The sequence below is a fragment of the Apteryx mantelli genome, chromosome 1, assembly GCF_036417845.1.
Source record: "Apteryx mantelli isolate bAptMan1 chromosome 1, bAptMan1.hap1, whole genome shotgun sequence".
NCBI classification, from domain to species: Eukaryota; Metazoa; Chordata; class Aves; order Apterygiformes; family Apterygidae; genus Apteryx; species Apteryx mantelli.
This window is the reverse complement of record NC_089978.1, coordinates 33,889,848-33,915,317: the sequence shown is the minus strand read 5'-3', so window position 1 is coordinate 33,915,317 and position 25,470 is coordinate 33,889,848. Positions and strand designations below refer to the sequence as shown.

At 40.2% G+C, this 25,470-nt stretch overlaps 2 protein-coding genes and 1 long non-coding RNA gene across 8 annotated transcripts in view; 1 reads left to right on the top strand and 2 right to left on the bottom strand.

The window, feature by feature from the left end:
* Positions 1–4,666, bottom strand: part of ZC3H13 (zinc finger CCCH-type containing 13) — a 50,659-nt gene extending 45,993 nt beyond the window's left edge. For 3 of the 6 annotated variants that reach the window (XM_067292268.1, XM_067292275.1, XM_067292295.1), the window contains exon 1: positions 4,601–4,666. The gene's annotated coding sequence lies outside the window, so the exon portion shown is untranslated. The remainder of the gene's footprint in view (positions 1–4,600) is intronic. The other 3 variants (XM_067292286.1, XM_067292289.1, XM_067292271.1) reach the window with 2 other exon arrangements.
* Positions 4,667–5,654: 988 nt separating this feature from the next.
* CPB2 (carboxypeptidase B2) lies at positions 5,655–23,584 on the bottom strand. The gene is made up of 11 exons (XM_013948332.1): positions 23,514–23,584; positions 19,000–19,075; positions 16,505–16,629; positions 16,299–16,407; positions 15,669–15,770; positions 15,001–15,105; positions 10,296–10,412; positions 9,200–9,290; positions 6,797–6,999; positions 5,970–6,054; positions 5,655–5,839 (listed from the first exon to the last, which is right to left on the bottom strand). Exons 1-11 carry the CDS (start codon positions 23,582–23,584, stop codon positions 5,655–5,657), a joined length of 1,269 nt encoding a protein of 422 aa, XP_013803786.1.
* On the top strand, positions 7,546–9,494 carry LOC106489199 (uncharacterized). The gene is made up of 3 exons (XR_001293348.2): positions 7,546–7,605; positions 7,821–8,000; positions 9,397–9,494. It is a non-coding gene; the product is annotated as an uncharacterized lncRNA (long non-coding RNA).
* Positions 23,585–25,470: the final 1,886 nt, after the last annotated feature.

Genomic DNA, 25,470 nt, shown 5'->3' with positions numbered 1-25,470 from the left:
AGTCACTACTTCTCCAAGCCTTTGATTATTATCTCATGAGTAAGGTTCAGATAAACAAGATGATCGCTCAGAGAGGGAAGAAGTTAACCATGTGGTATACACTAGACATTAAGAACAATGGTTAACATTAATTAGTGCTCTGTAGGATGGAAGCAGATAGTAAAATAGAATTTGCAAGTAGTAAGAAATTATTTGGGTTAGTAAAAAACTGTGGAGAATAGAGAAGGCTTCCAGAAAGATCTAATTGAGTTAGAAAACTGAGTAATACAACAGCAGATGAAATGCAAATAAATATAATGTAATGCACACAAGGAGAAATGATTTTATCTAAATACTTGATGAGTTCAAATTAGTCCAGTCTTCTGAGAAAAATAATTAGGAGTCATTGTGGACAGCTCAATGTGCAACAGTAGTTAAAGTCTGACAGGATAAACCATTAAAGTTAGAAAGCAAAACAATACCACATCTAATCTAGCTGAGCATCCTTCTATTTCAGGATTGTTCCCCACTGTATTTTAGTAAACAAAACACTGGATTTGTAAGGTTTCATGCAGTTACACCCTTTAATTGAGGATACAAAAAAAAAACCCTGACATATGCAAAATCATTTTTAATAAGACAATCACATACCAAATACTGAATTTGGTTTAAATGGTTACAGTAAAAAAGAACCATATCTGAAAAAGAAAAGGTTAGAAGAACGGCACTGGCAATGGCATAGGGAGAGGGTTCAACACATGAAGGACGAGTAAAATGAGTGCATCTAATACGTAAGTACAGTACATAGTGACATGACAGCAGTATACAATATATGAATAAGAAAAATTCTCATTCAATTTGCCTCCTAATATGTATATCTTTTTATTTTCAAAGAAACAGAGGCAAATTATTTCCCTCCCCCCCCCCCAAAATGTTACTGTTACAGCAACTAATTACAGCAACTAATACCTTTCTGGAATTCACTTGACTTGCATAAGAAATTATGATGATGACTAGGCTTAAAAGGATAGTTATAAATGTAGAGAGGATAAAGGGGGTAACATCATAACTGAACGGATATTTTCATTCCAAGTCCCTAGTTCCCTATATTTTGGCTGATAATTCCTTAGAAGAAAATTAAGAGAACACCACCCAACCCTGAATCTTCTAAGTTTTGTAGAAAAACCTACTTTGAAATAACATAAAAATTTGAAATGTGAAAATAAAAAAAAACCACACTCTTTCAGGTAGCATTCTAACAGTTCTGTTCTTACATTCTGGCCCATACCCCCAGTTTGCTTAAGAAAAACAGGTACTTTATCAACAGAAGAGACATCTAATGAAAAACTGTTTCAAGCAAATGAAAACAGCATGCTGTGACCACACAGCATATTACTTTCTGTATGCACAGAATATCCCATAAGGTCTCACTTCTGCAATCAGATCTGCATTATAAGATTTCACTTGTAAGAGAATACGCCTGTAATACAGGCTGCAGGATTAGAGTCCGGACACATTATTCAGAGACAAACTGAGGAATATTCACATAGTGAAACATACGCATGTATTAAATTTGAGCGACTGTATCTGAATATGCAGTCACTCCCATTTTCATTCTTCAAAGACCAAGCAAGCTCAATAAACCAACAGTCTATTAAAACAACACTGCAGTTGAAATTTTAGATGCAAAATGGCACTTGTGTAATATTGATAAGTACAGAAATGATAGAAATGCCCCTCCCTTGCTTCTAAACAAGTAGTGTGAGGGGGAAGGACCAGAAAATTTAAATTGTGTTTAATTTCTGAATTTTTCATCCAGCAAATTAATGAGTAATCAACTGAAATGCAATATCCCATAAAAATTCAAATAACTTGCTCAGTTCTTGCACATTTACATTGCTTTACCCTTCTTGATCACAGTCCTGCTATCAATTCCACACTCATCACCAGTGCAATTCTTTTTCTTTCCATCAAGCTCCTGTCTCTTTGAACTATCATCTCCTTATCAAACATTCAGGTGGATCAGACAACACTGAGTACCAACGTGGACTGAGCCTTAAACATTCAGATTTCCAGCTCAAGATTTTAAATAATTACTATTACATATTTTTTAAAAGTTTCTAATTAGAAAGCTACAATGTACTTCTCTACTTTAGGTACATAACAACATTACTAAATAGACTTAGGGGCATCTAAGAGCCTGCAACTTCTGAGAACTTACCACAACTAACAAATACAACCAAACCAATAATAAGAAGGGTAAAACAATAGGGAAATCAATTTTATCCTCCTAAATTAAATTCTATAGCTGAAGTTTTAAATGTAACAACTATAAAGTATCACTTTTCCATCCATAAATAATATCCATGGGAATCTTTAATAAAAAATTAGAAATATTTTAACACTATGATAACTTATTCACTTACAGATAAATCTACATCATTTTACAAAAGAAGTTTACGTTTCCAGGGTAAATGACAACCTGTTAATTCCATTATTATACTACCAATATAGATCAAGAGGTTAGTTATTAAAAAATACATAGACTTGAGGGAAGTGAGTATTCCTAGTGGACCAATAACTGAAATCAACAAAGCACGGTACAATTCACATAATATTTAGTGCACTTATGTATTGTTATTATCCGTACTCCTACATTTGGGGTCAAGTATACTTAACATTTGTCTTCCATAGAAGTATGATAATACGTACGCCACAATCAAGAGAAATACACATGAAACATCTGCTTTTTCTATTAGAAAAACCTAACCCAGTCCTTTGCAAAAACTAACCCTGCTTGTAGAGAAAAACTAGTAACTGAGAGGTGACGAGAACTCAACAAAAGCAAAGTTTATAAAATCTGTAAGAAGATAAAATCCCATTAACAGTCTAAGACATCACTAATAATTATGTAAATGTATGCACATGCAAGTGTGTGTGCACACCACAAATTAAACATTACGTCACTTAAGAAGATCCTACTGGTAAAGTGATAAATAAGGTTCCATTTAAAATAACAAGCAAAATTTTAAACTGAAAATGTTATAGAAATTCAGATACAAACTGATTATGCTATAACATTCTAGGATAAACTAAATCATTGCAAATGTTGACAACTAAATAATAGCTTGGAAAGACAGAAAAACATCAACGCTTCCCTTTCATTTTTCTAAATGAAGAGCTTTCAGCTGAAAGGGATTTTTTTTTCCTGATTACTATTTTAACATTTCCATGTCACAATACTAATAAAATACAGTGATATTTGAAAGAACTCTGCAGTTTCACTACACAATAGTGCTAAAAAACAGTAAAATGAACTGTTAATCAGCTCTCAAAAATACTCAGAAACTGGCTGTACTTTTATGTGATGTTAGTCTAGCACTCTTCAACTGACAGAAAGAAGCCTGTTTAACAGAAAACTGGAAGTTATTCCAAGTTTACTTTTACAACTTCAAGCTGTTAATGCACTTATTAGCTTGAAGTTATCCCTCTAATTTAACATATGTTATTTCTCCATGAGTAAAAATAAGCAACTGCAAATTATATTTTTACAAGTATGAAACGATGGCTGGCGGTCTATAGATAAACAGATTAAAAAAAAAATCAGGCCCTAGCATGTCAAAAATAAGGTATCAGACAGCGTTTCCTATCTTGTCTAACAAAGTCCTCATACTCAAGGAAGACATTTTCCCAGACTAAGAGACAGTCTACACAGACTGATGCAGACAAATCCAAGCTCACTCCACCTCCATATCAAGTTTGTCAGATACACATTACCTCCAATCTGTAAACTGGATAGCCACATTAGCACGTTGTCATACTTGAGCAAACATGCTGAGAAGCAGCACTTACTATTTTGGGCACAGCCACATGCTAATGTACCTCTATAATTTCCACATACAGTCAATTCATAGCATGAGCCTGTCCACTCCTGTCGGCATCGAGAGCCACTGTGTTTAGGCACCACGGCAAGATCCCATAAAGTGGTGACCCACTATCTGTCACAACCTGGTCTTCAAACAATCTTGCAGAAGATCAGTAAGAAATCAATGGTGGAGTGGGACTCCAGTAGAGAAGTCAAAGGTGAGGACCTAAGCAGAACATCCCTAACATTAACCAAACTTGCCCGGCCTACAAGCCCTGGAAGCGATGGGAGTTAGCTGCAGCTGCTATCTAAAGGAATGGCGACGAGTGAATTCATCCTAGCGAAATTACTGAGTCTTCTCAGCGCATAAAGCAGAAACCAATTTACTGCCAGCAAGCGGGAGAAGAACGCCGCTGAAGTGTGTGTGTGTGTGTCTGTGTGTGTGTCTGTGTGTGTGTGGCGGGGGGGGGGAGCGGGGGAACCCACCACACACACAAAAACTGCAAAGACCAAATCATCGGGTAGGCGGCCCTGAACGCGGCCCCTCGCTGATGACGCTGCAAGCGGCGCAGCCGGCGGGCGCCCCCCCCTCCCCGCAGCCCCGAGGCCGCCCCGGTGCGGAGCGGCACCACCCGCGGCCCAGCACCGCCCCGGCCCCGGCGCCCCCCGGCGCCCCGCGGCCCCGGCAGGGCGGGAAGGGGGCGGCCCGCCTCGCCCCTCCCCCCCTCCGCGCCCCGGCCGTGCCGCCGCACTCACCTGCTCCTTCCGCTGCCGCGCCGCTCCCCGCCGCCTCCTCCGCCGCCGCCCGGGGCGGAGAGGGTGGGAGGGGGCGAGGGGGGAGTCCGTCCTCCCGGGCCTGGGCGCCGAGCGACACGGAGAGGAAGACGAGGAGCGCCACCCGCTCCCGCAGCCCAACGGCGCCCGCCGCTCCCGTCCTCCCCCCGCGCGCGAGGGCCGCCGGGAAAGCGCCGCCGCCGCCGCTCCCGCCGCCGCCGCGCCGCCCTTCCCAGCAGCCCCTGCGCTTCCCGCCGCGCCGCCGCTGGTGATGACGTTGGAGAGGGGAGGGAGGCGGTCGTGGCGCCATGACGAGGTAGGGCGGCCGTTACGCCGGCCGTTGGACTTGGACTTGGACTTGGACTTGGACTTGGAGGAGGGGCGGCGGCGGCGGCCCGGGGCTCAGAGTCAATGAGCGTGGCAAGGGGGTCACGGTTTTCCTGGTCAGCGCAGCGGGAGCTGAGCTGAGCGGCTTCAACAGTTAAAAAGCACAAGCTGCTTTAAGACTTTTAAATAAAGGCACAAGCAATGCAATGATCCTCTTCTTAGGGCTTAAAACCCTCCTACCGTTTGATGCATGCAGTAGTAGGTTAGCAAGTACTTTACAAAAGCAAGGTGGCTACAAATACTAAAACTTGTTTCAAAAGCCCTGTTTTATGAAAGGGTAAGTGAACTGGATTGATCGGAGGCTTACAGGAGCAAATAAAACTCCAGACTCTCTCTCTATATATTTAATATATATTTAAGTGTTGAGAAGTTGTACTTGCAGCATTGCCTTCTGTGTTGCTGTCCTCATAGCACTGAACTAGTGTAGGTTTAAGAATATAAGTATAGTTGAAAAAAGTTGATGTATTCTAAAATGAACTAAAAGGGATGCAGTCATCATTTTTTGCCTGTGTATAAATAATTGTAGCAAAGCAGCAAGCTTTCTTGTTATTATTGAGCTAACTAAATACAGTCATGTTGGAATAAATTATATTCAATACCTGTTTGTGTAAAAGTACAGGCTAAGGTTAGGAAATGCCAAATGAAAGCATCACAAATTCTGAAGAATGTGTTTAGCTATCTCTTTGACAGCAGCAAGTGCTTCTAAGCAAGTTGGCTTAATTTCTTGAGGGGGAAGCAAAAATCCATAAGTTCCTGTGTCCCGAAGCTCAAAAGTAAAAGAATATTTAATGCCAAGATCATAAGCCCAGTCATCTGAACCTCCAGGGGCTAAATCTATATAAGGAAGGGAAAAAAAATAACAATTAGCTGAAACCGGAGCTCTAGTTTTCTGCTCAAAAGCTGCCCTCTGATGCTACAGAGGATATGCTATCATGCTTACTACTGTAGTAAAAATCATACTTACAAATTGTATGTGCGCCTGCACCAAGTTTGTATGTTTTTTGTGTTGTCCTCTTAATAGCTTTAGCTGCTTTGTTTGCTAGACTCTCCTGAAATGAACAACACATTACTAGCTTTATGACCTTATGATAATAGTTCATATGTATTCAGTTAGGATTTATTTTTACTGTGCTCCAGATCTCAGTTAGACAGTCATAGCACCATTCTGCCAATCTGGAAAGATTTAAAACTTTGGGAATGGGGTTAACATGGTACATTCTGCCCAACAGAGGATATATTTGTTCCATTTGTGTGATTTGTTAGCTCAAGACTCTCAAAATATACATAATCAGGTATGTTTTCATCATACCATTAGGACCATCTGAAATAAATATCCCTAGCAAAACACCTTAGTAAAAATAGCAAGCATCCACCAGAATACCTCATTGCTCAGGTATGTGACGTTTTGGGGGGTTTTTTTAGTTACCCACCCAAGTAATTTCAAAGGTCATGTAACGCATACAACATAATCACAAATTTATCCAACTGTCTTATCAAGTTGTCCAAAAAACTTTGACTCTGCTTGTTTAGCAGCATCTGGAAAGTATCAGAAATTTATGATGCCCTTTCAGTCTGGAATAAATATTATCATTTTTCCAGGTCCTTCAAAAGCCTGCTGCTTTACACAGTGCTAGGGCAGTCTGAATTCCTTTAAGTTCTTAAGAATATCAGGAGAAATCTCCTTTCTGAATCCTTATCTTCAGAGTGATGTGACACCCTCATTACAAGCCTAACCAAGCATGGTGAGAAGTTCTGGAATAAATGTGAAACTTAGGAAGTGGGAAGACTTACCAGCTCATCATGGTCTTTACTTTTGTTGGTAGTGTAAGAATATGGAAACAATACCATCTGGGAGTAAGAGTGCATTGTTATGTATGCTTTAATGATGTCTTTATGGTTTCTGAGAAAGCGAGCCACTGCTCTCACTTCTGGTTCAGACTCTGGGTACGGTCCACAGTATATCTCACGGCATTCGTAAGAAGATGCTCCTTCACCTGTAACAAAAGAGAGCACACAGTGTTACTCCTTAAGTTCTTCCCTTCTGTGTTATCTGTTTAGCTAATGAAAGAACAGATTATGATGCTAATATTCAAGAAAGCATAGGCTCTTTCAGTCTATGGAAAGAACTTGTGTTCTTGCAGAAATCAGTGCAGGCTTACTCAGATTTCTCACCTATTATACTCTGAAAATTTGAAAAAGGTGAAGAAAAATCAAAATGGTTCAAAGGCTGGATAAAAAGTCCTACAGGAGAGTATGAAAGTGCTCCATTTCTTTAAATTAATCAAGAACATGATCTAAAAATCTAGAAGTACTTCTGCAGGGAAAAGACAGATTCTAAGAGGTTATTTAATCTCGTGGGGAAAGTCAACTGCTGTTGCACAAATCAAATTGTAAGTAATGTACCAAGTTTTTAAGAATGAGGAAAACTGGGCACTGGAATAAGTTATCAAAAGAATTAGTTGATTCTCCATTTTTGATACCTACATCCTCCCGTTACACAGTGGAAGAAGCAGAAATACAGTGAAGAGCAGACTATGGGGGAAGAGTGCTGACGGAGACAGTGTGTCTGGAACATGCAGACTGTGGGGAATCAGAAACAGGTATTGGGACAGGGAGGGCTGTGGTAAAATTTTTTTCATGTTCCAGGATATATATGTACAATCCTTAATGTTGCTGAATTGAGGGGGATGGGAGGATTTCACAGGGAGTCCATGAAAATGTATGCACATGAAAATACAAACAATTCCTGGAATCTGTGCAAAATCTTGCAAAAGTGGGAAAATCAGAATGTTTTATACTGTTCTGTTTTGCACAGAAGTGAATAACTGCCCAAGATAAAAGACAATGAAGAATCTTTTTGCTGGCAATCCTGGATTCTGCTTTCCTAAATTCTCGGTCATAGAGAAAACAGTCAGCTGAGAAAATAATGTGAAAAACATGGAGGAATTCTAGGTCCATGGTCCAGTCAAATTTAGTTCCACAGAGCAAATTCAAAGTAAGTGCATTGCTTTTAGTGGAGTAAAATTGCATTTTATTATTAAAAAAGAAATGCATACTATATCAGCGCATCAAGTAGTGTATTTTACTCTTCATAAAAACCATGAGGGCTTTGTTCCTCTTCAAAAAGTTTTTATCTGAACAGCTGAAGAGGAAAAACACATAAACACAGCAATACAGTTCTAATTAAATGCATAGATTTAAACCCTGGAATTTTGCAGTGACGTGAAGCATATTCATGAGCAAAACTGAAGCCAATAGAAGTCTGAGCATTTAATACCTTTGTCAAGAACTCTTAGCTATTGAAAGGTATATGAGTAAAGATTAATATGCAAGGTCCCATGAATGTTTCACCATGACTTTGTGTCACTTAACACAACTATGTCAATTTAAGCAATTAACACAACTAGTAATAATTACAGCATTGTTATAATTTTACTGACTCTGTAGAACTAAAAGGGGTAGAAACCTAGGGAAATCCTTGCAACCATGTAAGTTATTGTAAGCACCTGACTAGTGCTTAGACTCATCTGTACAAGCAGCTGTTCCTGTCTGATGACCCTGCAAGGTGCTGAGGCTTCTCTCTTTTATCTTTTCAACCCTGTCTAGGTGAGGAGTGTAGCATAGCTGAAAACAGTATGAATATATCCCTAGTCACTAAAATAAGATGCTCCAGTTTTGCCCTGTAAGAAGATGTACATGTTGCTCAAACACTTTTTCAGAGAAGACCCACTCTGTAGTCTCCTTGTATTATTCTCCTTTTTGTAAAGTAGAATCACTTATCTGGCTCAGAAGTTGTTAACCACCAAAAGTGTTTGGCAAGTTAAATGCGTTATTGAAGGTGAGTGTTGAGACAAGCATTGGGTGACATGGCAAGGGCCACTTCTTCTTCCTTTCCCACCACAACCTGCACCACGTGTCTTAATGTAATGGAAGAGACAGGGTACAGCATCTCGGCCCCCTTCTCTCTTGTCATGGCACTGGGAAAAGGTTAGTCTTCACTGTGGAGTCTTAAGGGGGAAAATCCTGGGTCCCTACAAAAAGTATCTCAAGTTGAGGAACTGTTCTTCTGTTCATAAATGTTATTCAGGCGCATTCATCTTTATATCAAAAGGGTAAAGGAAAATATTTTAAAATTAAGAACTTTGAAGATTAAAACTGAGGCAGAGATAAAATGGAAAGGAAGTGAGGTCATACCACACCACTGCGCATCAAAATTCCTGTTCATGTCAGTACCAATACACTTGCTGTTACCATGTGATGAGCGGCTCTTTCTCCACAGCCGTTTCTGTGAAAAGAAACACAAAAACTGGGGTTCACAGAAAAAGTTAAGAAAAATTATGTCATCGTTTCACTGCTTAGTTAAATATACCTTCCCATTTGTATCTCTACAGGTCATGTGCCAATGAAGGGGCAAAAAAATAAGAAAGATTATAAAACCATAGTCTGATTGCCAGTAAGCCTGAGTGATAAGATGAAATGTTGGACAGGAAAAGATGTGGACATATTTGGTCTGATTTCAACAGACTTGCACTGTGGAAGGAGGGGAGAAGACATACTGTTTAGCCAGGTATATAAGTTTACAAGTACAAGTCCAATCTTTCTGTAGGGACTGCTGACAGCATGTGGAAAGTTAGGAATATGGTGTGCAGCTGTTGGGCTGTATAAGTGTGGCTATCCAAATACAAGCAGAGCTGGAATGAAAATCCAAAGAGTAAAAGAATGGAAGAGATTTTGTTTAAAATTTAAGTGAAGTGTCTAAAAATCAAAGAACCGTTTCAGCTTCTCAGAATTTCAAACCAATGAGTAAATAAAATCCTGGGCAGAAGGCTTTCACCTGTTGTACCTTCATTTACCTGACACAAAAAATACTCAAAGAACTGGGCTATCTTGCAGGATGAAGGAGTGAGTTACTGGCTGTGGCCGATCTGATGCAGTACACTATTCATCTTGTATTGGATTGTGCCAGTATTTGTAACCTTGCTGCTGAAGGCTGGCATAGGCATTCCCTGATGTCTGAAAGTGTTAAAATTCCAGAATGAGATGCTGTCATTTCCAAATGCATTTTCAGCAATTTGGAAGACACAAAGGTTCTATGGGTCAAATATCAATTAGTCATAGTATTTGCTGTACTTGAAATGAGGCAGAAGTGCAGAAATTTCAAGCGCAAATTAACAAGTTTGGACATGCAGTTCCAGAGTGGAAATTATGCCCTGAGCATCCACCACACTGACGGTTTCCGTAGATGGCATGTCAGTATATTCCACAGTCCGTCTAAAAAACCTTTACATACGGAGGGATGACTCCATGTGTACTCATAGCCATCCACATTCACCACAGGCATGATGTAGAAATCAAAGTGCTCCAGAAGTGTTGACATGGTCTGATCTCTCTCACGTAAATAGGTTGTCTGTAAAACACCAGGAAAACTTATTAAAAGCATTTATAATGGTGTTTTTCTTACCTTCCTAAAAAGGCACCTGATGGCCTATGTAAAATAATCCTGCAATTATTACACCAGGCTACCTCATGATAGATGTATATGACATCAGAGAAATTGCTACTCCAAATAGCACTTTAGTTAGAACTCCCAGGGGAGAGACTGGGAATCGAACTGGTACAGTCAGTCAGATGCACTACAGTCATCTAATGTTAGCAAGTTGGTCATGAGATAGAGCTGAAACCTATCAGGAGGAAAGCTTGAGCTTTTGCTGCTTGTATAAATAAATAGGGAAAAAAATAGCACAAAAGAGTGTAAAAGTAGCATAAAATAACACAAGCACAAAAATAACAACATTTCATGTAGCTGCTGCACCTAACAGTATTCTTCATATTTTCATTATGAGTTCAATGCACCTGTATGCAAAGAGCCAATAAGAGCTACACTGCTAATTTTGCCTCAATTATAGCTTATTTTAAAGGCTCAAGTGATACCTAACCTGGTTGTAGGTCCACCACACAGGGATAAATTTTAACCTAGATAAGTGACTGTGTTTCTAATAGAATAGATTAGGTCTTTAATCATATCTTCTTTTTCTTTATGCCTTACTTGAAGCAACTTCTCTTATTTCAAATTCTTCCCACTTTTCCTCAGGCAATGGACTTTCTCTGAATTAAGTGAAAAGTGTCACTCTCTCTACCATCTAACAACAAAATTAAATGATAAAAAGTGGAAACATTATAAAAATGCCTCATGTTTGCAAAACAGAGCGCTATTGATGTTAATATGTGTGTGCAGATGTCTATTAATGTCAGATTTTAAAATGTTATTTTGTGACGTGATATAGAAATAAAATTTGAATTTAAAACACGTAAATTAGATCAAGCGTATGGAGAAACTAAATGTTCAGCCTGTTACTGCTGAAAAATATTGCAGGGACATTTCACTGGCACAGCAACAGCACAGCTGGTAATTATTTGGAGCAACATGAAAAGGGCAAATGCATTTCTCTCCAAGGGAGCTTGAAAGCTGGGATTATCAGTGGGGCATAAGGTACATTCAGCTGTATCTGCATCTAACTCCTGCAATCTCCTTTAAAAATGTTATAGTCTTTGAGGTTTTATAGTTGTGACTGAGGATAGAAATAAACACATTTATTTTCTTTTATAATTTGTTATTATTTAGTTCCATCGTGGACAAACCATAATTCATCTTTCAAGGACTCATCTATGTTGTTGCTCTGGCTGCAGGGCTGGTGACTGTGAAGTCACAATCTCATCTGGTTTGTTTTTATTGTGAACTTTGTTTTTGTGAATAAGTAATTGAATAAACAATGTCTCAGGACATTACTTGAGCAACCTGGGCAACCTTGGCTAGGCCAGAATGAGTTTTTTCTTGGGAACCTTTTTCCTGGCCCATACTAAGAACTGAAAGAACAACTCAGCATGATGAGTTTTGCCTGCAGTGCTGAGCAGAAATGTCTTAAATTCAAAAAGACCAAAGAGGTCTTTTTGGGTGCAAACCCCTTATCTGTCTCTTGGCATACCTTTGTTCACTGTCCTGAGCTGTATGAGATCATTAGAGACCAGGCATGACCATTGGTCTGGGACTGCATAACAAAGCTGGAGAGGTTCAAGATGCCAATCTCCACCTCTCAGCACCTGCTTGTGATGGCAAAAAACAGGACAGGGGGAGAGGGCACATCCTCCCAAGCTTTTTTTTCCTTCTAGAGTTATCCAGAGGGAAATCCTTGATCCCAAGCATCTCCATATTGTGGCAATGAGTTCTGGATGAAATTCTGGAAGGCATCTGCATAGGCAAATTGAAGTTCTGGTCTAGCTCCAGGGAGAAAATGGCATGAAAGGGCAGCAATTTGTCTTCTCTGTTCTCCAGAGAAGAACAGGCTGTTCCAAGAGCAGAAAACAATAAAACAGGAGTGATACCAGCCTCTTCTAGGGTTGTTCACACCCCTGTTGCTCCTGGCCTTTTCTGCTTTTATATATATATATATATATAAATTATAATATATATAATATATTATAATATATATTATAATATATATATTTATTTATATACAAAGAGGCTTTTGTATCCTTCTCTCCTCCTGAAAAAAACACAAGCCAAGCAAAACCAAGCAAGACCTTTTCCATCTCCAAACCCTATTCCTGAACTGAGAGTTCTTGTATTATGGTGCACACTGTGATTGTCTAATCAAGACACTGTGGCCATGCTGTATAGGCCATTTTGCATTTTTATCCCTGGCTTGTGAGACCCTTTTTATTTTATATTTAGGTGATAACTCTCTACCTGTATTCTGATAACCAGTTAGACCATATATATATTTTGAAACGTGGTCTGAGTTTTTATTTCATTCTGGTTTATGTTTAGGCCATGGACTATGCAACATTTTTCTTTATTTTACATCTAGGTAATGAAGGCATTTCTGTGTAAATGCCACTTATTTGGGTACCTATGCCCATATTTTCACTTAAATTTTTCATTTACCTATTTTCATTTACTCCCTTCTTGATAACAACACATTTATATTTTGATTATTTGATTGTAAGTGGTGTCCTGCTCTGTTGTAGGGCTTATTGCATAGCTTGCTTTCCTCCCCATTCTCCAGACTGATTATTCTGCCTAACAATGGCAAGAGAGCAAATGGCATAGGGTCTCAAGTCTAAAGAAGGGATAAATAGCAGAGATCTTGTCTCTTGGAGTTATTGGGGTATCTGCTGATGTCTGAAAGCAGCCAACCTGACATGAGAGAAGGCTAAACTCATCTGGGCTGGGAGGCAGGAAGGGGTCTGTTTATAACTGATGGTGTATATCTGATGTCTTGTGGAGTTACCAATTAGAGGACAATGCTTGTCTAGAGGTTGTTTAGCAAAAGGGAAGAAAAAAAAACAGCAGTCTTCTCAGAGAGTTTGTGCTGTGAAAAGCAAATGAAGGAGATGTAAACCAGATTTTTTTCACTTTGGGTAGAGCTAGGACCAGAGGCCTTGCTGAAATGCAGCTCTGAGTTTGTTTTGGTCTTTCATGGTATTGCCCTTGAGACACATATATGCAACGTGTTTCTCTGGTCCCATGCCAGCAGCTCTGAAAGGAACTGCTCACCAGTGGCCTCCCATGGGCTGTGAAAAAAACAGCAGATGGTGACAATCTGCACAGCAACATTCAGCCTGTCTGCCAAAGCTCTCCATCAATCTAGTAGACCAAGCACACATTATCCCGGAGTGTGGCAAAGGGCTGTGTTCACAGAATGGGAGCATAGCAGTCCCTGTGGTGAGGTACCCACCAGAATCTTATGGAAAACACTAGTCAGAGAAATGGCTGCATCAGAACAGAATCCCTGTAGGGCAAAACTCTCACAATTTTGATGACACTGTTAATGCAGACTGCAGTAAACTGGCCAAACCCATAGTGTTTTCCTACCAGTAAGAGACAGAAATGATGAGACTTCAGAGGGCAATCATGAACCTCTTCTCCACTTGTATTTGTGCTTGGAATGGAGTTAATTGATGCTTGATATCAAACCCTTACAGAGACCTTCTGGTTTGGCACTTCAAATTCAGAAATGCTGAATTTACTGCTGCTCATGCTGAGTGCATAATACGGTCTCATCCCATCAGTGATCATTGGTTTCCATGAACTGATATTATACATATGGATGGCAGTTGTTGCCATTCATGTCCTGAAGGTCTGAAATGACAGTTTCTCCGGCAGGGCTGGTACCATCAGAAGAACGTGGCTTGTGTGGCCTCATTCTCTGAATGAGGTAAATCCAGCAAAAAGCATGAGTACAAATAGAAAATCAGAGGCAGCAAGAGCAGTGACAGCAGGCAGAGCAGCAGGTGACATCTCACAGAAAGAGTGAAACAGAGGTTGCTGGTGTGCCTGCAATTTAGCCTCTTTGGAGAGTCTATTGATATGGAGCTATGTCACGCCTGGAGCAAGCAAATGTAGGGTGTGGGGTGCCTGTCACACTGGAGAGGCATGGAGGGAAAAAGCAAGAGTTGTGGGATATCCTAAGCTCACTCTAGGTGATTTACTCCAGGCAGTGCCAGCTGGAGTGATATGGACGTGAGACACCATGCACTATTTGACCCAGAACCAGGATCATTCCTTGGCAAGGACCCATGTGGCAGTATAGACAGAGCTCTAATGCATTTCCAAATACATCCTTTTCCTGGCATACTCTCTTCATCCCTGGCGATTCCACAGTTGTAGAAATCTGTGTTGAATTTGCTGCACATACTTTGAAAATTTTCTTTCATACCTGAAAATACACTTGAGCTCTTTTCCATTTGATCCATATGATATTTTTCCTCTCTCTCTCTCTTTCTCTCTCATCCCCACTGACACACACATACACACCCACAAACACACACACACTGCTACATATAAACAATAAATACAGATCTCATGTTTTGGTGCTCTGCAAGTAAATAGCTTAAAACATTGTAGAAGTTAGAGCGCAATTTGCAAGAGAAGGTAAATGGCATCAAGATATTTTACTTTGCTTTAAAAACAGTCATCAAATGTGATATGTACTCACATGGCCTATGAACCACAGGCAAAAAGCAGGAGAAATCCATTCTCTAGCATGGATACCACAGTCAATCCATATGGCACTTTTGACTTTTTCCTGCCTTCTAGAAAGCTGACAAAAAAAGAAATTTTATTAAAATGCCGCTGTTTGAAGTATGCCACATAAAAGTGAAAAGTGAAAAGGGTAACCAAGATGGAAGAAGGAGCATCTGTCTTGTAGGGAGTGCTTAGACTGATCCTGGGCTGGTTACTGCTTTCATTTACATTAGCATATGGTAAGAGGACAATATTCAGAACACCTGCAGCAGGCTCCTAACACAGGCATCAAGACCGCAGCAGTACCTGAGGTCAGGAGAGCAGATCACCAAGTATTCAGGGGATGGAGCTAGACTGCCTTTATAGTCAAGAGAGGAGGGTATCCACCATGCCAATATTTCATGCCTTTGGTTGGTGGCCCAGGTGTGGTAACTTCTCTGGCTTTCAGTGACCCAACAAAGAAGCTAAACTGGTCAAAGATAATGGCACCTTATTGGAAGAATGTAGGAAACTTCTAAAAAGGCAAAAAATTACAGGTTGTTAAAATATAAATACAGATTTAAGAAAGTGTTTTGGCCAAAACCCTTCACTTGCTTACATTACTACCTGGAAATATTTCACAGTAAGTCACAGCGCTACCTTCAAAACATAAAGTGGTCGTTTCTCATATGAGGATCCAATATATATTTTCTGGAGGAGGTCAGAATGGGTTTTCACCATTTCTTCCATCCAAAAATATATCTACAAAGATGAAGTGGATCAATTAGTATATGAATCTTTTCCATATTGTTTCCCCTCATCCCTGAAAGTGGTCTGGACCTGGATTCATTCTGCTTCCCAAAGTGCTGCTTCCTTAGCTGACTGGAAAGAGAAACTAGCAATTCAGACCATTTACCCCTTGCCAGGCTCTGATTTCTTTTAAAAGAAACAGTGAGATATAGTCACAGCACTGTCTAAGTATTACCCTGAAATTCCTCTTTAGTTTCATTTCGTTAAAATATTATTCTTTTCATACCTTAAAGATTTATGTGGTGTTTTGCTGCTGCATTTCCCTTCTGAGTTGGCTGTATTGGAGTGGTGGTTTGAAGTAATATTTGCTGCGTTACTTCTTTATGAAGGCATTGTAATAATTAGAACTCTTGCTAGCTGGGCAGTACAATGGCAATTGTTTACCTGTTGGTGATTTCTTTCCCTGTCTCTGTTCTCAACTACCAGACAAATTTAACCTCTTAAATAAATCTACAGAGGATTACAACAAAAATATCTTACTTCTCTCAGAGAATGGTAGTTTTCATAATATGATGAAGAACTGCGTGGATTGACTGTGTCATTGATAGTCTGTTTTTCAATAAGTCCTTGAACATCTCCCACCAAAACTCTAAGTAAGAAAGAAAGAGCACAACCTCCTGGTAAATGACCATGTTGCCAAACAACTTTACCTGAAGCATTCATGACAAGAAATAAAGAATTCATACTTGTGCGGGATGGTCAGTCTCCTTAACTCAGCCTTTATATTATATATAATGGACACACTGATGTAGAAATGGACTTCTTTGTCCTTCTTGATGTTTTCAACCATAACAGGCTGCCAGAGAATGACCTGCAAAGTTTCCAAGAACATTTTATTTTTTATCAAGGAAAGAAAAAGTATACCATTAACATTTAATAAGTATTTTGAAAATAATCAAAGCATATGTTTTCAATTTAAGAGACTGTGTATAACAAGCAGTTTAATGTTCCGTGTGCTTTGTTAGAGTATTTTGCCACTGCTGGAAATGAAAAGTGTGTATTTAAGAAATGTTTATAATGACTTCTGCACAAAAATTCATAAATCAGGAACAAAGACAGGAACACAACCTTTTCTGAGACAATATTTCTGGTATAATAGATATGTTTAGCTGGTTATTATGCTACATGTTTTCAAGTCTGCTGAGAGTTATTTTCCCTCAGGGTATTTTGGGAATTAATGAAGATCAGACCAGTCTTTGTAGTTATTGTATTCACTGATTACTTGAGCAGGGATGAAATAAATGCCAGAAGGAGTTTAAGTCAAGATGAAGCAGCAATATAGAGATTAGAAATGGGAGGAAAATCAGAAAATGAGATTCTTCTTGGTAAAATTAAATCTTATACAATAATATAATCAGAAACCAACATACTCAATAAGAGACCAAAACTTTAGAAGCAATAACACCAAAAGACCTAGGAGTGACAGTGAGCAGAAAATTAGACATGAATTTACAATGTGAAAAAGGTCAGCATAATTCTTGGCTGCATATTTAAAGAGGTACAGCACGGAGTCACTAAAAAATAGGGGGTTTTTACTCTTTCCTGGTGCAATTACACCAGGAATATTATATTCAACTTAGGACACCATGTTTCCAGGAACATGCCAGCTGTCAGCGTTTACCTGACTCATTTCTTAGACAGAACATATATGCAACATCATACAGAGAATTCTTCTATGCTCTTAGTCAAGACTTTGAAACGATAAATGGTAAAACATTAGGGCCCTAAGTGCATTACTGTGATGTGCTGTCCACATAGCTGACTAGTCTCAGTGTAGGTATCTCAGCCATTATTATTGGCAGGGTAGCTGCAGCATCACATGCCTCAGTGTTGCTGGGAAAACCCATCCAAGAAGCAAGCTGGATGCTGAGTTCACCAGTGCTGATCTCCCTGTTGCCCTGGCTAGCCTGCTGTCTGCACTGAGGCACACCTGTTCAGATTTGGTTTCTCACTGGTGAAGGCATTCTTCAAGTTGAGAATAAGGAGATCTAAAGAACTCTAGATTGACATAGCTGAGTTGGCAGAGGAGCAATGAATGCTGGTAAAAGAGAAACTTTCATAACGCACAGGATTACTGGTCATCAGCCCATCATCAGCAATGGTCAATGCTGCCTCAGGGACAGCTGGTAAAGACTGATACAGATGTTTCTGGGTCTGGGTCCTCTAATGAGTGCTATTGTAAGGATAAAGTGTGTCCTTTTATTAGATTTTTGTTCTCTGTCTTTTGCAAGAATAGCACCTGTAATTAGCCTGCTAATTCTTCTTGTAAGATGCTAATTTTCAGTTGTTTCTCTTTTTCCTAGATTGTAACCAACTGGGCTGAACTTTTCAAATGTCAAGTATTTGTCACAAGCTGAGGATTTGTTTTTTGTTTTTTGTTTTTTTATAAGTTTCAGCTTAAACAGCTCATCCCCTTAGGGAAAAATATGTTGATTTTGCAGGTGTTAAAGAATTTTATATGGTGATCTAAACACTCTTGCTGCCATGTTGGGGAGTTTAAAATTTGTTGGGAGGTACCACATGATCTTTATTTCCTTTTTCTCCTTTTCTTTTTCCTTGACATATGGAGGTGGAAAAGAGCAAATAAAGGTATCAAAGTTTGTGGGAGCTGAAGAGGAGGGTAAGACAATGCTAGGAGGGATAGCGGAAAAGTATAATAGGAATTGAAATGGGCACAGAATAGGAGCCAAGAAGGACAGAGAAGGAGTGTGGGCAAAGACATTGTTAAAAGCTCTCAGTCATCTGAGACACATCTTCAATTGTGTTGTAAATTATGATGGTTGAGGGAATGGTTACATTTTTTGTTGCAGAATGTTGACTTCAGACTAACTGTGAGGGTGTGATTGGGAAAATGCTTTTGAAGAGGAAGAGATGCCTTATTTTAATTAAATGCTCTCTAATGACAGACAGAAGTGAAAAAGTCCCACTAGACTTTTTAGCAATAGCAGAAGAGATTTTTACCATTTAAATGCTGCTTTAAGAAAAATAACACTTTGGTAAGTCCTGATCTTCAAAGAGCATAAGATACCAGAGCAATGAAAACAAAGCATTTGTTGAGCTGCTCTATTAGGAGAAAAGAATGAAAGGCAGAGGGCTAAATCTTCCTCTGGGGGTAAATAGTACTAGTGAGTTGTGTAGAAGAATTTGCCCTAGGACCAGAGAGAAATAGGGAACTATTTACCTCAGTGGTGTTCAGTAAATTCTGAAGGGCTTCAACCTGTTTGTCTGTTTGTGGGAGAGCCCACAAAACTTCATCCCTGGAAAGACAAAGGTATTTAGATAAAGCACAGGCACCTGAAACCATTATAGGTCATGCAAAACAGTCTTGGCCTTACTTGTCTTCCCTGGCTTGGCTACCATGGACTCAAAGAGGATTCAGTAGTGAGAATGCTGGGCCCAGTTCTAGCCTCGACTTCTGCCAATCTGTCAAAATATGAAAGAGCCAGGTGGCTGGTGTAGGACTTTGGTAACCATTGCCTACTACTGTATCCCAGATTGCTCCTGGGAGCTGGCAGCAACACAACACAGCCCTGGCTAATCTAGAGTGTGGCAGGAATAAAACCAGACTAGATTGGGAAGACATCTCTCCTGTTGTCCCCCAAGTTTCTAGAGTTCATTCATCCTTCAGCAGTGACATGAGGCCTCCCAGCCTGCTGCAGAAGACAAACACAGCATTTCATGGATGTGCAGAGGGCGCTACCGTCATCCTTCCTACTCCAATCCATTTTTACTGCTCTCCTCATTTCTCTCCCTCTGCGAGTTATGCAGGGTTTCCAGCGCTTTGTACCACTGCCCTCCCTCCCTGTGCAGTAACTAATATTCCCCCTTCTACTTGAAACCCATGGCCCAAACATGCTGCACAGAGAGATGGCCCTTCCAAGCTACTCCTGTGCTTGACCCCACATCAAGGACAGAAGAAAAATTCACACACAGTTCAGCAAGAATGAAAGGACAGTACCCCTGCGCAAGTACAGAATAGTAGTAGCTGGAGCTCACACTTGCAATTGAGGGGAAGAAATAAGTCAGCTGTCTGAAGAGATCTTTGTCTAAATGCTGCCTTAAGAAAAATATCACTTTGTATTGTAAATCCAGTCCTGATCTTCAGAGCTCTGCAAGCCATGTAGCTCACAATTGTGTTGGATAGGCTTGAAAATAATTCATGTTTGTAGAGGAAGGAGACTCGGGGGAAATATCTGACCCTTATTTCCACTTTCTGGGTTGGAGTGCTTCTCAGCCCTCTAATCGTCTGGAGCTGATGGCAGTGCATAAAACAAGCGCTGTAGAAGTCCCTAAGAGGACTTCTTAGGGACTGTCTGAAAAGACCATTCTGAAAAGAAAACAGGCAGGGCTCTCAAAACAAGTATTTTCAAGCTGCAGAACATGATTGTCGCAACTCATTGTTGTGACTGATTTCAAGCAGAGACCTGACAGCATCCGGCTACCAGGTGATTTATCTTTTCTACTTTTAGCCAGGCTCCAAGCAATCGCTGTTATTTCTCATGCAGAACCAACAATATGCCAGCCTTATTTTTGCTTCCACCGTCATTTGACAGAGCATCAAATAGCAATCAGGGCTAGGCAGGGCTGGCAGTTTGCCTATTTCTTTAGACAAGTGAACTCCAAAGCTCATGTTTGGGACTGCTTCAAAAGTAAGCCTGTCTTCTCATGGTGATATTTGCCGCAGGGAATCTTTTCAGAAGGGAGGCCAGAAGAGGGCTGCTGCATGTGGTTGCGTCCTACACTTCTCATTGCCTGCTGCAGCATGGAGTACAAAATGAGGAAGCTGGTATATATTTATACCCCCAATTTGTTGCACATGTGTTTCAGTTGAGTGTGGTAAGTGCCAGATAGCCAGTGGCTAGCAGCGAGTCCTTTATAGCTCATGCTGGTAGGACCTGAACATAGTGAACATGTTGATCTGAGTTCTGCCCCTGCTGTAGTATTAGCAGCTGAAGTTGTAGTTGTTGGGCTTCTCAATTCCTCTGCATTGCTTCAGCATTATACTCTCCCACCTGTCTTCTTCCCCATTCCTGTTAAAAACTGTTCCAGTCAAAAGCTCTAATTATTGTCTCCTACACCAGTCTTAGAACCAACCCTCCATCCCCACCTTCCTTGCCTTGTGTGCTGCCTTGGCTACAGCTGAACACGTTCACCTTGAACTCACCTCTTCTCTTTCAGATTCTGTCCTCTTGCCCTGCTTCCCTAGTTGTACTTTAAGTTTGTTCTTAAGAGGATCCTTCTCATTCCCCTCCTCTAACTTTCTGTCAGGGTCCCTCAGACTCTCTTGCTGGTCCCCTACTCTTTTTCCTCTGCTTCTTACTTCTGGGTAAATTGAAATTCAGCTGACATCCCCACACTACAATGCTCAGGTCTTATCCTGTATCTGTGACACAGTGAGTGGGATCCATCACTGCTCCTTTTCAATGGTTTTGGTATCTTCTTCTGAGCTGCTTACTCTCTTTGTAAAGAAATAGGCACTTAGAGGGTTCAGTTAATCTGACCTGTTTTAGATGTGTGCTGAACTGGAATTAATTACTATACATTAGTACATACATATGTTTCTCTCCATTGGCTGTACAGGAGGTGAAGGGGACTTGTTCTTATGTAGAATTATATAGAAAACCCATATGGTCAGATGAATCCCATCCAGGGCCCCTGGCCACCATCTCACAAATAGATATAAATCAGTGCCAGTTCTCCATAGTCATCTTAGTCTCTTCACCCCTCCCCTCCATTGCATTTCTCGATCACTAGGAAGGCCATCGGCATTGCTTATCACACGGGCCGATGAAAACAAAGCATCAGCATGTATATGTCCCCAGGACCTCATAGCCTGGCTTCATTTAAACCCTGCATGTTCTTTCTGACTAATGTCTCTAAGAGAGAGGCCTTCTTGCTTGACTACAACTCCAAGTCTTACCCAGTCCCTCAGCAAGTTATGTCACTAGAGGAATACTGCAAAGATCTCCTCCTGTCCCCTCAGACCTTGTTGCCTGCTGCTTGTGTCCCTCATCTATTTAGCTTGAGGCACATACTACTTGTTTTCTCTTTCAAGAGCCTATCCCACTCTCCCTGTCCTCCCTTCCTTGCTGATGACAGATTTACTCCCAACTCTGGTGACCCTGCCATGTCAGTCTCCACTCATGTGGACGTTTTCATGTGACATTGCCAAACAAGTGCCTTTGTCTTGCATCTCTTTTGATTGCTGATGTTTGGGCAACTCTCACCTTATCCAGCTATAAACCTCCTATACAGAATTCTTTCAGATTCTTTGCTAAAAATCTTTGCTGTGATGCCAGTCAAAATTTGTAACGCCTTTTAAGCTGTTAGTCTTCCTGGAGAACAGATATCTGTCTATGGGTGCTCTTTTCTCCCGCCCTGTTGGCTCTCAGACAACCTCCAGCCTTCTCTTTTCCCTATAACAGTTCAGTGAGCTACATGTGTTTTCAGTGTTACCCACTCTTTCACAAGTCTTGCGTTATCTGGTATTTTTCTTAGCAGTCCAACGGCAGTAATCATGCAATGACCTTGCAAAGAGAAGCTTTAATACAAGACCATTAAATTCTTGAACACTAGCATCAAATAAAAGTAAAAAGTCAAATAAAATATATCACCTTTAAAATCTCATTATTTTTAGTCATTTTCATAACTGGCCTGGGAGGGCTAGACTCATGTTTTCCAGTGGGAAATGCCATATTCTTCTGTAAGGGTCAGATATTCAATGTTTTATTTAAACATTAAATAAATGAATCTTCAAGTAACATAGAACAATGTTGCTCCACTGAATTCACCTAAAAGCTTATTTATCTGTTCCTTTGCTTTAACCCCCCCACAACTGCATGGTAATCCACAACAAAATATTATTGCAACACAAGGTGAGATGAATGATCCTGTTTTTAAGGCACAAATTCAAGAGGTGTTCGCCTGTCATAGTTCTGCCACTGACTTGTGGTGCGAAGTCACAGAAGGGTTGTGAGACATAATTCATTATTATTTGTGTAGCTATTTGAGTTCTGGGAGCAGGCACTGTTTAATCGTGGTTCCTGTAGGTTGTTCAGCTTGCTTAATATTGCCACATGAGGGGGTTGTCTTTTTAGTTCCACCTATTACAACTTTTCAGGTTTTTAAACCAGCTGCACACATAGAAAATAAAGCTCTTTGGCTGTCTTCATCTCTGACATGTGTTTTCATGTTTTAACAAAGTGTTTGGTTTCAGGGCATTTCTGAAGTTTATCAATAGGTAACAATAAAGCTGTTTCTGAAACATTGTACAAATACTAAATGGTTATTCAAAAATGATTTATGACTGAAAAAACAATCATAAAAGCTCCTTTAGAAAGAAAACAGATTGTTAACACTTTCAGAAATGGTTTCTCTCTCTACCCCAAGAAGTAATTCATTTAAACTCTTGTTTTAAGGCAAATGAAGCAAATTATTTTTTCCCATTAAGTTTCAAAATGCCCTTTACTGGCACTCAAAAGCACTGAATGAACATAACTGATTTGCACTTAGACTGAAAAGAGTAGTTTTAATGTGATTAAAAACATAGGATTTATGAATGCAAAGAAGACTTATAATAATTTCATTTCCTCCACCATCTATATATTAAATTGAACCACATATCCAATTACAAGAGCAATAAATAAATGTCAACCTTTGCCAAATGTTTGCTTATGCAATTTGGAGATATTTTACCTTGGAAGAGTGAAGCCATGCTTCTCCTGAATCCAGATAAATAGAGTAAAAAAGAGCAGGCAAGACTTCATCCTGACAGCATCCACAATGAAACCCAATGCAATTGGAAAGCCAAAGGTTCAGGACCCACATTATGGATTTCAAAAATGTTATTTAAAGAGTGGTTAAAATTTAATACTGTCTCTCACCTCAATCCCATGCTCCTGGTGGCTGCGTCAATATGACAGAATTCCCAGGGGAGATTCTGTTCGTATTAATGTAGCTGGGCCCAGAAAGGGTATGGTACATTCTTGACATTTTCATATTGCCTAATCACTTTGTCTTCTGTGCTTTTATTTTGTTTCATTGTGGCTAGGAAGCACAGAGATAAGAAAGAATACCAACACCAAAGTTTTTGGTAGTGTGATCCTGTCATATTTATGGAGGTGCAACAGCATCTTTGCATTGAGCACTCTGAAAACAAATCACAGCCAAGTGTGAAGCTGGGTTAGAGAAGTGGGGGTGAGGTTATTAAGTCCAAGTGGAAAAATCATTAACATTATTACTAATTTTTGCATGCCCCAGTGATTTTCCTCCCATATTTCTATCCATGATTGTCCAGACAGGACATACCAGAGAGCTGAAAGAACCTGACATGTCCAGCATAGATGATCTCCATGTATGTTCTGTGCCTGAACAGTAAATCCAGCTTGGCTAGGACATGACAGGCTTCTTACAGTGTAATTATCATGTGCATTGAAAGTGTCATCCGTAGGCAGTACAAGCAATATGCAGCAATTACTGGAAATATTCAGTGGGGTTGGTCTGTTTGTGGCAAAGGCTTGTCAGGAATATATGCATGTCCAACAACACAATCAGTTACATCTGCTACATGCCTGTAAATCACAGGTAATTGGTCAAATTCCCCGAAGTCCAAAGCCTACCCACCAACACTACAGCTCCAGGCAGAAAATCCTGACCTAGTTAGAGAGCCTCACTATGGTAGCCTTATGTGGAGGAGAACTGTTATTTACATCTCCAGGGTGGCAATATATCCACCCTAATATTAGCCCTTGAGCATCTGGCTCAACATGTCAAATAGGTGTAGCTTCACCCATAATGTCTAATATAAAAGTTTCTTGGTGCAAATGGTCCCCAGAACCACAACATAGTTTTGTTCCAGAGGGAATTCGCTCCAGTGGAGGACCTACAAGGGAATTTACACACATGCAGTGTGGACATCATGGAGCCAAGAACTGGAAGTGAAGAGAGGGGGATAAATTATTTGACAGTGTAGGTATAGCTTAAGGTTACAGCTATACAATTGAATGAAAACTCCCTTGGACCTGGGAAAAACCCTGGAGTGGAAGTTAAGTAGCAGGGACTAGGTTGCATCCACTGGTCCCCTCTAGAACAGCTCTGGAGTGGTCCAGATCAGAGGCAGTGCCCCGCTGAGGCAGCATTTGGGCCTCAGAGCTCAAGTTCAGTCCTGGCTCTTCTTTATTTAGAAGTGCAGACATGCCCTAAGAAGCCAGACAGCTAAGTTTCAGATGGCTAAAGTCAGAAGAGATGAATCACACTCCCCGGTGAGTAGCTTGGTGTTAAGTCTCTCTGAAAATACACAAACACTGAAAATCCCCAAATCAGAAACACTGGGTTGAGCACAAACTAGACACCAAAGGGAAAGAAAAAAAAGGCTCACAGGAAGTTAAACCATTGATAACCTGCCTGGCTTTTGCAGTTCCTTTTTTATCTTTTCTAAATCTTATTCAAACAAATACAAAGTTCTAGTAAGTGACACAAGCCATTCCCGGTAAGAGAAGTGGGCAGCGCTCTGATACAGTGGTTGATTTTTAAACCGAAGGTTCAGATGTTCTTCTTTCACGTAGGCACGTAGGCAAAAAGATCCTGCTAACAGATGATAAAATACAGGAAACAAAACTTGCTCATCCAGTTATACTTTCATTTGGAAATGTTT

What these genes read in the sequence shown, in the direction of transcription:
- CPB2 (XM_013948332.1), bottom strand. Translation starts at nt 23,584, where the DNA reads ATGAAGTCTTGCCTGCTCTTTTTTACTCTATTTATCTGGATTCAGGAG. An exon ending in CATGGCTTCACTCTTCCAAG is followed by an intron (nt 19,076 to 23,513) that starts GTAAAATATCTC and finishes TTGTCTTTCCAG; the next exon opens with GGATGAAGTTTTGTGGGCTC. An exon ending in TTTTGATGCGCAGTGGTGTG is followed by an intron (nt 7,000 to 9,199) that starts GTATGACCTCAC and finishes CTTTTGTTACAG; the next exon opens with GTGAAGGAGCATCTTCTTAC.